Source organism: Bombus huntii, chromosome 12 (genome assembly GCF_024542735.1).
Source record: "Bombus huntii isolate Logan2020A chromosome 12, iyBomHunt1.1, whole genome shotgun sequence".
Classification (NCBI taxonomy): domain Eukaryota; kingdom Metazoa; phylum Arthropoda; class Insecta; order Hymenoptera; family Apidae; genus Bombus; species Bombus huntii.
The window spans coordinates 6,425,958-6,438,368 of record NC_066249.1 but is presented as its reverse complement, the minus strand read 5'-3'; the positions used below and the strand labels follow the sequence as shown (position 1 = coordinate 6,438,368).

Genomic DNA, 12,411 nt, shown 5'->3' with positions numbered 1-12,411 from the left:
AATCTATCATATGTTTTCTGCGTCTACTTTTTGGTAAAATTGAGTCAAGGCAGAAGAAGATTCTGTCACGTGTTGAATGTAACAGAAATGGAATTTTCTGATCTTTTTATTTCGTATACATTTAGATAGATGTATTTTTTAGAAAAGATCTTAACTTTGTAGACTTTTTTTCAAATTAAAAAATATTTCACGTGTACTTTGAAATATTAACAAGCAGTCTAGTATTATTAAAATTATAATGAATAAAATCAAAGATATCATATTGGAGAATTACTGTATTTAATGTACTTTCATTGAAATGATTGTATTTACTTAATTCCCTTTTGAATTGAATTCTATAGAGAAATGCATGGACTAGCCACGTTTTAATGAAAATAGATTAAAATATCGAATATTAAGATTAAAACAAGAAAATGGAAAATAAAATCACACATTAATTACAAATTGTCACAACGATTCATAAGTAAAAATAATTGATTGCATTAATTTGCAGGAAATATTGGTATCTGCTGTTTAGTCTAATAAAAGATTCCAAACGAAGTAGATTTAGTTCAAGAACAATCGCCCGCCGGTATGAAATGGAAAATTAATTGAGAAAGAAAGATGTTTTCATCCTTTTTCTTGTGAAAAATTTCCCGATAGCTCTACGAACGCGTTACGTGATCTAAAACCGGCTCTTTCCCCTATTATATAATGATGAGAGGAGAACAAAAAAGGAAGTTGAAGGGCTAGATAACAGAAAGTACCAGCAAAAAGTGTAATTCGATGCTTATTAGTTCGTGCAAATGGAATTAAATTACGCTCGATCATGGGAGCATTACTTTTATTTCCTGATCAGCCGTCAAACTTCCTCTGAACGATGAGAGCTCTAATCACGTTTGGTCTGAGGGTGCCTATCTCCGCACTTTTCCTGTTGTCAGTAATTCGAGGCTCGTCTAAACGTCACAAAACATTTCAATGACAAGAAAAGCTATAGACAATCTCCTATTTCTGCTTTTTCTATCGAATCGATCTCGAGTTCCTTTTTTCTCGATTTTTCTTTCCTTTTTAATTATAACATCGAACGATATGAAATGAAAATCGAGATATTTATATGCCTACAAGTATTCAACAATGACAAAATTGTTCTGTCTTTCCAATTTAGATAATAGTCTTTACGTTTTTGGGATTTACTTACTGTTTAGTATTTATATTCGTGTATTTTATTATTTAAGACAAAAGTTCAAAGAATTCTGACATTAATCATGTTAAATGGTGTCATCCCACTTGATTATATTGTGTTATTGACTACAAAATATTAACAAAAAGAAATTGGAAAAAAGAATAATTGTGCGCCTCAGTCAGTATTCGATTGCCATTAGAATAATTTATCAGAGTGTTTAAATTGTTGTTAATTAATATTGACATCTTTACTTAACGATAGTACATGTACATACAGCGAGCAGAATTTTACGAAGATACAAAAGAAAGAAATAACAAGGATTCTTGCACGCGAGAAAAGCACGAGGGACAACAGGCAAGCTTCCTTTTGCCCTCGATTAATTAGTTGATTTTCTTTATGCAATGGGAGTTTCTTACCAGACCCGCGCTCCAAGAAAATTCTTTGCTAAATACTTGAAAGGCAAGAGACTTCAAAGAAGTATTTCATTCGCGACAATTGCAATATTACATCCAGCCGGTTGAAATATTACGTAAAAAGCAGGCAGGACGTAATTTTTTTCTCTTCACTGAACCTAGGAAAATTTTCAGCTCGATGAGCACGAATTAAACTTCACGCTGAACTCGCGGGACAAGAATCTCGAAGTGCAATTATACTTAATTTTCATACGTAATAAACTGTACGGCGTGGGAAAAAAGAGAAGGAAAATGTTTATTTTAATAACAAACAATTTCTACTTTCTTTTTGCTTATAACAATTTATAATAATAAGAGACATCCACAGTGAAACAGGAATTTTTGTTGTGAATTATAAAAACTTTAATTTGACAAGGAATAAAAATGTGTTAAGTAACAACCACTAAAATATGAAATCTCTCCAGTAATTCTATTCTTCGTATTACTAACATTACTTTTTTTCAAACGAAACATTTCTCCTAATGGAACATTCAAACGACATTCTACTTTTATTTAAAAATTCAAACAAAATCTTCCGAATTTTCAACATTATCAATACCTAAAAATTCGACATAAATTTGCACAATAAATTTGCCTCGCTGTCAAAATATCTTGATAATCTTTTATCGAATTTTTGGGAACACGCGATACAGATTAATAATTTTATTGCCGATTACAACAGTTGCGAACCGTATCGACAGGCTCAATACCAATTTTATCGATCCCGAATACGAATCATCGAGGATCTTATTTTTTTGCCATTCGAAAAGCAACGCGTTGGTTACCGGCAAAGTTTAAAAGGATTCGTAGGGAGGGAAAACACAATTCTTTACGATTCCGTACGTACAGAGTTAGGTACTTAAGTCCCTCATCTCTGCGAAATATCCGAGGTTAAAAGGATTTCAATAAAAACAGGAAACAGGCCAAGGACTTTTTCGCTGATCGGATAAAGTCGTCCACATCGTTTACTCGAATCCCGGCATATGCTTTCTTGAAAACGAGTTTCCAAGTAACCGACCAGGAAATTTTATGGACGCAGGCCAAATGGAATGACCGCATGGGCCAATGTTTTTTGCCGAGCTATTCTTGCCATCGTGTGCAACTTGTTAGGATTGATAAAAAAAAAAAAAGATCGTTGAATTCTGGAATCGTGGCTCCTTTGGTAGTTTGGAACTGATGAATGAGTTGTTTGAAGTGGAAGTCGATGATCGATAAGCTCAACTTCGTTACGATCTTCGAGTCTACGAATCGAATTCCTCGTATTCAAAGAAACAGATTGCATGAATTGAAAGTAGTATAAAGTAAGATAACTCACACGATCCAACCGTCAAACTTTAAGATATTCCATGCAAAGGTAGTAACATATTTGAAGAAAATTCTTCAATTCAAAATCGATAAGAGGGAATTCTCTGTTGAATTTTCATGCCAAAAGCAAGCGTACAGTAGATTGCAAGATAATTGATCTTGAATCTCAGGCCACGGAAGAAACTCGAAAAAGGAACAATCAGCGAGACGATACCTTTGAACAAAGCAACAACAACAAAGAGGGGGGAAAAATTCTGGGAACCATGGACGAAACGAAAGTAATTCTAAGGGCTGTTCGTCAGCTCGTATTGAACTGAGTGTTGAGCGACCCTATCGAATAAAATACGTACATAAAACGAAGGCGACATAGTGGAAAGGTCGAGGAAAAGAAAAATACGGTCTACTCGAAGTGGATCCAGCGCACGTAGCACAGACGGAATCAAGCACAAAAGAGGATTGTGCCGATTTCGACGAGAGTACAAAGATAAACTTTCGTACGTTCCAGTTATAAAGGATTCTTATTAAATATCTGATAATTGAAATTACTACAAAAATCATCAATACTTCTTTGTCCTGACGTTTCATTTAGTATTACTAATTTACTTAGCATTTAGAATTTATATCATGAGCCTGAAAACTTCATACGGCGTCGTATCTAATAAAATGTTTGTCTTTAAAAAAACATTCTCTTTCTCGACTTTTTCGAGGCAATCCTATTTTAAAACAATTGACAAGGAAACCATAAAATGTATAAAACAATTAGTTCAATGAACTTGCTACAACTAAAATGCTATACGAATCAATCAGGGTTATCTTAATAGCAAAATTAATCTGCGTAATATCAACAACAAAGTTCCCTTAAGAACAAACAACTCGTATCCAAAGAAATTCACAACGAGGTTTCGATCAAACATACATGATTAAATATCCTAAATACGAGAAGCAACATTTCCATGACGTATCAATAAGTTTTCGACAAAGTATTCAACGAATCGCTAGTAATACTGCAAAGCCGAATTGAACGTCACAGAGAGAGAGAGAGAGAGAGAGAGAGAGAGAGAGAGAGAAAGGGCATGAGATGCTGAGGAAAAAGGAAAACTTACCGAGGGGAAACGTGGACGAAGATACGTGGCGAATCTCGAATGAGAAGGAAGAAGAACCGTTGAGAAAGTAGAAGAAACAGAGGGAAGATTTGTAGATCCGTCTACGCAAAAGGTAATACAAGTCTAACTCCTTCCGACCAACCAACAAGTCTGACCAAGACTAGCAACCGTTGCTGCTACTATTGATTCCCCTTTATTTCTTTTTCCGTTCTCGAGAAGAATAGAATCTTCAATTCTCGCGATCCTGCGATCCTCCAAAGTCTTTCTCTTTTCACGCCATTGCCCACGTTCCACGCCTTTCGACTGTTCGCAACTTTGACTCACGATCAGCGAAGAATAATCATTTCGAAATGTTTCTTTGATTCGAACGATGCAAGACAACGTATTGAATTCGACCTTTCGAATTTTATTCTGCGATATAGCGAAGAGTTAAAAATTAAGAAACGCAGAGGTTTGGAAAATCGAGATTGAATAATTCAAGGATTCAGAGATTCGCAATTTCGAAAATGCAAAGATCAAGATATTCAAAAATATAGAAATCCAACGATTCGAAGATTCTAAAATTGCAACGTTAAAAAATTTAAAAATATAAAATAACTACTCCATCGTGTGCATGTGTAAACGATAAGAGGCAACATCGATTCACCAAGTTGCCGAACCTTTTTACCGCAGTTCAAATCAGCATTCAACTAGCACCAATCGCAAGCAGCGTGGCTGGGAACAAAAGGCGAGCTTTCCTCTTGAAATCCGGCCTAGAGAGCAAGCTGCACTCCAGTCGTGGCCCACTCGTGCGTTGCCTCGAATCGCATATCAGAAACAATCCTCTCGTCGAGTGTACAAAGCACCAAAACAGCTATTCCATAATATTATGTAATGCACAAGCCTTAGGAAGCCTCATTCTCTACCAGAATAGCGTCTATTCGTTGAGAGGCTTTGGCGGACGTACACGAAAAGCTTCGGTTTTTAGACAGAAGCGTTTTGTTCAAAGACTCATTGAGGATTCACTATCGATGAAAGAGGAAAAGAAGCAAAGTTTTACTTCCTTTTGAGAATCGAAAAAAAGATATAGACAAAAAATACTGATTTTGCGCTATAGGGAAATCTGCTCCAATGACCTTGATACAGGTACGTATATCGTAGAAGTGACGATCCTAACAATGAGTAACTTTCAGAAGGTTTTAGTTATCGCTCATTGTTTATTAGGCAATTTAAAAAATGTGCCACTTATTTTGAATAATAAAAGACATATGTAGAGTTCTTATTTTATAAATAAATATTTCAATTCGCTATACTATAATTCCACTGTAATTCTACGATGTTACTGTAGAACTGATCGACATTGTTTCTTCGTAAATCCTGTGTTATTTATACCCCAAACTTAAACTATACAGTGTTATAAATTTGCATCGTACAAACAAAATATTTTTCTAAAGAAGAATTACAGATATGTCAACACATCGTTGTAAAAGATTAAAATCTAAAATTACCCCGAAACTTGTCATTTTTTTTTATTAATTTTATCACGACGAACGATTGAACTGGAAGAGATGGCACAAGTGTTGGTTAATTGACGCGGAAAAGGGGCGAATGGTGTGCATCTATACTCACAAGTGGTCCTGCCGCTTGAACGCCTTGCCGCACATCGTGCACACGTATTTCCTCTCATCGCTGTGCGTCAGCTTGTGCTTCGTGAGCGCCGATGCGTTGTTGAACACCTTCCCGCAGACCTGCAGACAGAAACCGTGCTACGTGTCAGCGCGTCTTTGTGCTGATGCTCCATCCCTGACAATCGGCTTAATTGGCTATTTACGCTTTCAAGGTTACACGATTTTTCGCCCTTACGTACTAAATATATGCTTACGAAAGTATTTGAACATATTTTATCGATATATTACGAGTATTAAACAAAACATATTGAAATTTCATTCGTGCTACGCGTTAATTTTTTGCAATTGCAAATTTCTTCTAAATTTTACCAATTTAATCATTGCAGTCGTGTCATCACGGGGCTAATAAAATTACAAAAATTTAGATATTTTGGCACCACATGTATGTGAAATCCTATTTAATTAATATCAATTAATGTATAATGTATTATAAATCAGATATAATATGAATTATATGGAACGTATTATATACATATACCAAGTCGGAGTAGTAAAATCTTAAATTTCCGTTGAAATTTTTTTCGCACGTATTTACGTGAAAAATCAAACTGACTTTTAATAAAATGACTTTTCACGAGCCATTCGACCATCGTTGACAAACAGGGAAAATGTAATTTCAGTAAACCTATATTTGGCCATTAGCATTACGCGGAACACGTTTTCAGAACCGTCTAACATTTGACACATGTTACTGCCAAACGTGCGAATGTGCTTGACGTAGACAGCGCTGCTATATGCCCGCGTACACACATTTCCTAGCATCCATTAATGACTGCGTTCTAAAAATACACCCGGTTTCCTGTGTTTTTTACGCTACAAAACAAATATACACAGTCGCGCTTCTATTTCCCCCCGTTTTCCACCGGACAACCTTTGCTTGAAACATTACAAAAATATTTGAACGTAAAACGTATAAAACAGACCTTAGCGACAACAATTTAAACGAAAATATTTGTGCATATTCAAAGCTCATTTCGATAATTTAGAATTTCTACAATATTAATCGATGGATTAATTAATTATTAAACTGCAAACATGTTACTATAAATTTATCTTTTCACGAACGAGTTACGAATGAGTAAATAGAAATTTGTTTCGTCAATTGAACGCTATACTAATTTTACTCTCTTGAATGTTATGTCTTTTAAATATTTCACAAACGTATAATCATCCGTGGTGTAATAATCAAAAAATTATTAAAAAATCAATCAAGTGATGAAAACGTTATCAAACCATAAGACAACATTAATTTTTGGCCATTTATAAACCTTTATAATGGATCTTCATTCAATGATCCAAAACATAATTCTGGCCATAGCTGGAAAGCATAATTTAATCCAAGTTATATATTCTACAAATAGATTTGCGATCTTTTATAAATAATTTTACAATCTCCGGCACACTTCACCTAAAATTTCGCATTGATTTCTTCGTACAAGTTCCATATCTACTTTAATCTCGACAATTAAAGTTCTGGTATCATTTTCCTATCTATTCGTTTCTCGCGAAAAAAATTGTATCTTATTTTTTTAACGCCTCATTCAACTCTTCGTTTCAACCTTTGAATTACACGAAACTATCTCGATTTAGCTAACGAATTCTATCGAAACGAGAGAAAATTTCGGTCTAACGAGTATCACGAACGGCGATCGACGTCGAATCAAGTGTAACGACTTCCAATCGAGACTGCCGCGCTTTTAATACACGGTAATCGCAGCGCGTATCGCGCGAATGTTCGCAATTCCGCGCGGGCCGTCGCGCGTTTCGAACGGTTCATTACGGACACGTGAAACGGAACGAGGTTGGACACGATTTTCAATTACCACGCGTAGCCGTCGTAAAACCAGGCCGGACGCGCTTTACGACGGACATTAGAACGTCGATAAAGATACCATTGCGCGGCGTTTCCACGTTCGCGTTTAGCATGCGTCAGGGTGGTCTGACTCTGCCTGTACGTTATTGCGATCTCCTTTTCATTCAAACGAATCACGATCCATTTCAGTAGCTCGAATTTCTTTGGTTACGTCGTCTATGGTTTAATGTACAATGGGGCCTCTCATAGCTAAACTAATAGGGTGGCAAAAATATTCGGAAAACAGAACAATCTTTTCTCTGATACGAAATTTCATTTGTTCAAATAGCGATCGAGGAAATTGTCAGTTAACTTTTTACCGCCAAACTACATAAATCATACATACTACATAAACGCAAGAAGATGGCTATATCTTCGTTATTTTCATTTGCTATTCATTTATTTTCGTTTATGCTGTTAGAGAGAGAAAAAATCATCTGTTATTAGCAGACAGTCTGTTCGCATAAGAGAATACTCGGAGAGTAAAACGTTCAGATATTAATAGACACATGGTGTAAATTTCAAATATCACAGTTCTTCGAATATAACGAAAAGAAAAGAAAAAGAAACAGAGAAATCGACAAATTTGATTGCGCCATTATTAGTGAATACATCATAGCGTACATGTCACATAGTAAGTAGTTCGGAAGAGTTCAATACATAAATAGATTTTTTTCATTACAATTCATTCATACACAGTAGAATAGACGAAGCATCAAAATCAATAAGAATTTTCTACAAACATCTTTAATTCATAACAAAGTTACAAAATAGAAGTCTGGAGAGAGAGAGAGAGAGAGAGTGAGAGAGAGAGAGAGTGAGTGAGAGAGAGAGAGAGAGAATAGTTAAATCATTTATTATCTTATGTATATTTTTAAACAGAGAAGTTTTTCGAAGTCGAATTCATGCTGTGTGAAGGAAGATAAGGCGAAACTCCGTTCTGCACAATTCTCAATTAACGTGAGACGTCGGCACAACATTTCACGTGTTAACAGCAGAAAGGCCGAAGACACGGTCGAGGGTGTTAGACATGGTATGCCTGTTAAGTATGTAGAATTGGGTTTATTTCTCGGGCAGGGGAGTGTACTATTACAACAACTATTTCAGGAAGCCAAAGGCCGAAGGCTTGCGCGCATAGGCGCCGTTTCATTTGAAAGACCCACAAGCCGTGCAAGAATATCGGGTATTGGCGTCGAATTTACCGTCAAACATTGTGCCAAATTCCCTGACTTGAATTCGTCCAGGAACGAATGGCTTTTCTGATAGAATTTCAATGAAACTCTACCGCTACTTTTCACCTTTACTTTCTATTCAATGTTGCGTTCGACAAGGTTTCCTCGAGATATATTGGAAATTGTGAGCTAGTGTTAAATTGCTATTTAGAAATAGTAAAATAGGTCGCATTTTGTTGAGTGATATTTCAGTAAGCTAATATTAAGCTTATTGTTATGAATAAACTACAGATGCTTATGCAATTATGTAAAATTGAAAAATGGAGGAATCTACAAAATGCAAATATATATAGAATATCGAAAGTACAGCGTTCAAGATATTTAATAGTAAGCGAAACAAATTATTTCCAAGAGTCTGTATTTATATAAAAAAACATGTAATGCAAAGTGTATACAATATGAGTTTACATAAACATCCATGGTTTAGTTTATGAATTTATTAAGATTAACAGAAATATCGTGGTATTGCATTTATACCGATAATTTTGGGTCAAATAAATTACGACACGTCTTATTTTTGTTATTTATCGTATCACGTTGATGTTGTTAATATCCAGTTTTTCTTCATTAATAGAAGTTACACGGCTTCTACATTCAAAAGTGACGTAGTGAAAGAGATACTGAAAAAGCCTCTCTTATAAGAAACAGGAAGCAAATATGTACAAAATAAAAACGCAGAAATGTTTATGAATATAAGTATAAATGAATCTGCAGGAATATTTATGTCAGCTTATCCGGGAGAATATGTGAAACACGAGCTCACAGAGAGATTTGTATTAAGAAAAACTAGCACACATAATTATATCGTAATTATACTATCAAAAGAGCAACTGTGCTATTTGCATTTTGTACAACATTTCATCGCTACGATAACGACGCTTAAAACATCGAGTTAGAAGTCAGATTTATTTATTATACTCACAATTATCCTCAACATTTTGATACTTAAGCTACTAAGCCTTTTAACTTTCAACAATGGATGGAAAATACATCAAGTTTTATGGAAAAAACTAAATGTATACTAAATATGTATCTATATGATAGCCAATGTTTTTCAGATTAGTATTTTGGTGTAAATATTTTTCAAGAGAATTCCATAGCCAAATTTAATGAAAAGACAATTTGATAATACGTGACTACTGGACAAGATACTAGCTGGCAAAGTTATTGTCATATGGAAAAACGTTTTTCCTGAAGAAGTAAAAGATGTCTCCCTATCGGTCTTCACAATTCACTGTACATATATCAGCCTGTGTTTCTAGCAGCTTTTATTTCTATTCCAAGCCAAAAGTCTAAACATCCCTCGTACGAATTTACGTCGCATAAAACTTCATCAAACTTCTATTTACCGCATTTCAATAGCAACTAATATATTTCCAAATTGCCGAACAGCCATCATCCGCGCGAACTTCGAATCGTTACCTCGAATCGTAAAATCCCAGGGAACAAACTCGACTTTCGATTCCGCCCATTTACTCTTCTCGTCCCTCTGGAAATCTACACGCATCAAAAACTCGTAACGCATCGGAAATCCACCGACACGCCGGGTTCGGAATTCGCATCGTTAAGTCGAAATTAATTTCCAATGCAGCTGCGGCCAGCACGTGGCGACGGATCCACGATTCTCGGCTCCATTATCGGAAAACTTCTTTCCACTTTTCGTTTCGCCGTTATTTTCATCGGTTCGATCGAGCCTCTGGCTTCGACGACGACGACGACGAACGCGAATAAGTCGCGCACTCGACTCGTCCGTAGAAATTTCCCTCGCCTTCCAATCGAACCACCAACTTTCTTCCTTCTTCCTTCGATCCATGCCCGGAAACTTCCGTTTTCCTAATGGAACGAGAAGAAAGGATAAACTGTCGGCTCAGCGATCGCTGATACTTGAGCCGTGAAATTTACTGGTTTTCTGTGGACGATCGTACGGGAAGACGGCTGCTAGAATTTCGATACTTCCAGGAAATATGTATCCTATGCGGCTTATGAATTCTTCCTCTTTTTCTCTTGTCTCTTCTTTTTCTATCGTCATTCATCATCCAAGGTGATCTTTCGAAAGAAAGATACGAGGCATCCATCATCTTTACTGGGCTTTGGCGCTTTGATCGAATATCAGGTGATTTCTATTAACCATTTGAATCTTACTCGGTTTCTTTTGTTTTCAGCTTGCTGTTCCCTTTGGGTCAATGATTTTAGTATTCGATATATTTATATCTTATTATCTTTTCTGTATATTACACTGTTCATCCACAAAGTATTTCAGAGTCTGCTAAAAATGATCTCTCAAGTTAATATTGAGAAATTTTTTACATTCCATGCGGAACACTGTGTGCAATATCTTCATATAACCACATATCACGTAGGACACGTGAAAGATCCATAAATGAAAACTCGCACGCTATCTTTTAATGAAATTCATGAAGAATCATAGTTCAAGGCTGGTTATTAAGGTCACTAATTTAAATAAACCGCCGTTACGCGCATAAAATGCAACCTCTTATCAAAAAGAGAAGTTTATTATTCGAGATAAAACAAAACTATGTTTTCTCGCGGAAGATATACAACACCCTCTCTAACCCTCTCCCTCGCATTCTTTCTCTATCTTCTGCACTTAATGCAACTACGTCAGTAGAATCCAGGTTAATCGAAAGACAAGTTAACCATACAATTCGTTGTATCGGGCTTTTAATCTTAATTAAACTACTGCTTGTCAGATCTTTTCTATCGTAATTAAAAAAAAGCTAAATTCTGTCAGATATCGTATTCTTCTTCTTTTCTTAGCGGGACCTCTTTTACTCGATCTGCATACGTACAGGAAATTACTATAACATTCGTGACCTACTTATTGCGAGGAAATTCCCTTGCAAATATTTCTCTCTATTTTCCAATTGGTAAGCTTGAAACTTTTGCTTGTACCAAGGCGACGAGAAAAATCAGTTCCTGTTACAATTGCCTAAACTGGTATAGTTGATACAGTTGAGAAAAAATTGAATAGTGTTATATACAACCACGAAATCTTGTTTATAATTTATTGTATATATCCTTACATTAACTTCAAACCAGATAATAATTCTTAAATAGTTCCCTAACCATTTCTGAAGATAACTTCTGAAGATCGACGAATCCTACGGAAAGGGAGGAGACCGAGAAAATCATACTGCCGGTTCCTAAGCAGAAAATCTAATTTACGTAGCCGAACTCGTAAGGTGCTGCGGATAGACGGACTTGAATACATGGGAGTTTCAATTTACGAAGCAAAAGGACCGCTAGGCCCGAAGAGAGGACCATCTAGAGAGGCTGACGAAGAGACGGATACGAGATGAAAAAGAACGGAGACGTTTGAACGGGCCTCGACACCGGCTGGTCGTTCCACCCCTTAACCATCATCTTCGTGCCAAAACCCGTATCTTCCAGTCCCGCTAACGGTCCTTCCTCAAGAGTTAAACAAACATCATTACTCCTGGCCTTTCTCGATCCCTCTGCCGCCACCAGCAGACACGCCACTCGGCTTTCTGCCACCCCCGCTCTGCCCGGCAACGTATCAACGTGCACGTCTGCAGCAGCAGGCTCCTCGTGTCCGCGCTGCCAAACCCGCCAATGTACACCGAGCAACGCCGCTCCTGAATACGTAATCCGCCGCT

At 36.4% G+C, this 12,411-nt stretch overlaps 1 protein-coding gene across 7 annotated transcripts in view; it reads right to left on the bottom strand.

The window, feature by feature from the left end:
• Nucleotides 1–12,411, bottom strand: part of LOC126871786 (uncharacterized) — a 585,120-nt gene that overhangs the window by 137,851 nt on the left and 434,858 nt on the right. For all 7 annotated transcript variants that reach the window (XM_050630990.1, XM_050630993.1, XM_050630991.1 and 4 more), the window contains one exon: nucleotides 5,631–5,749. In XM_050630990.1, coding sequence (XP_050486947.1) covers nucleotides 5,631–5,749 — 119 coding nt within the window. The remainder of the gene's footprint in view (nucleotides 1–5,630; nucleotides 5,750–12,411) is intronic.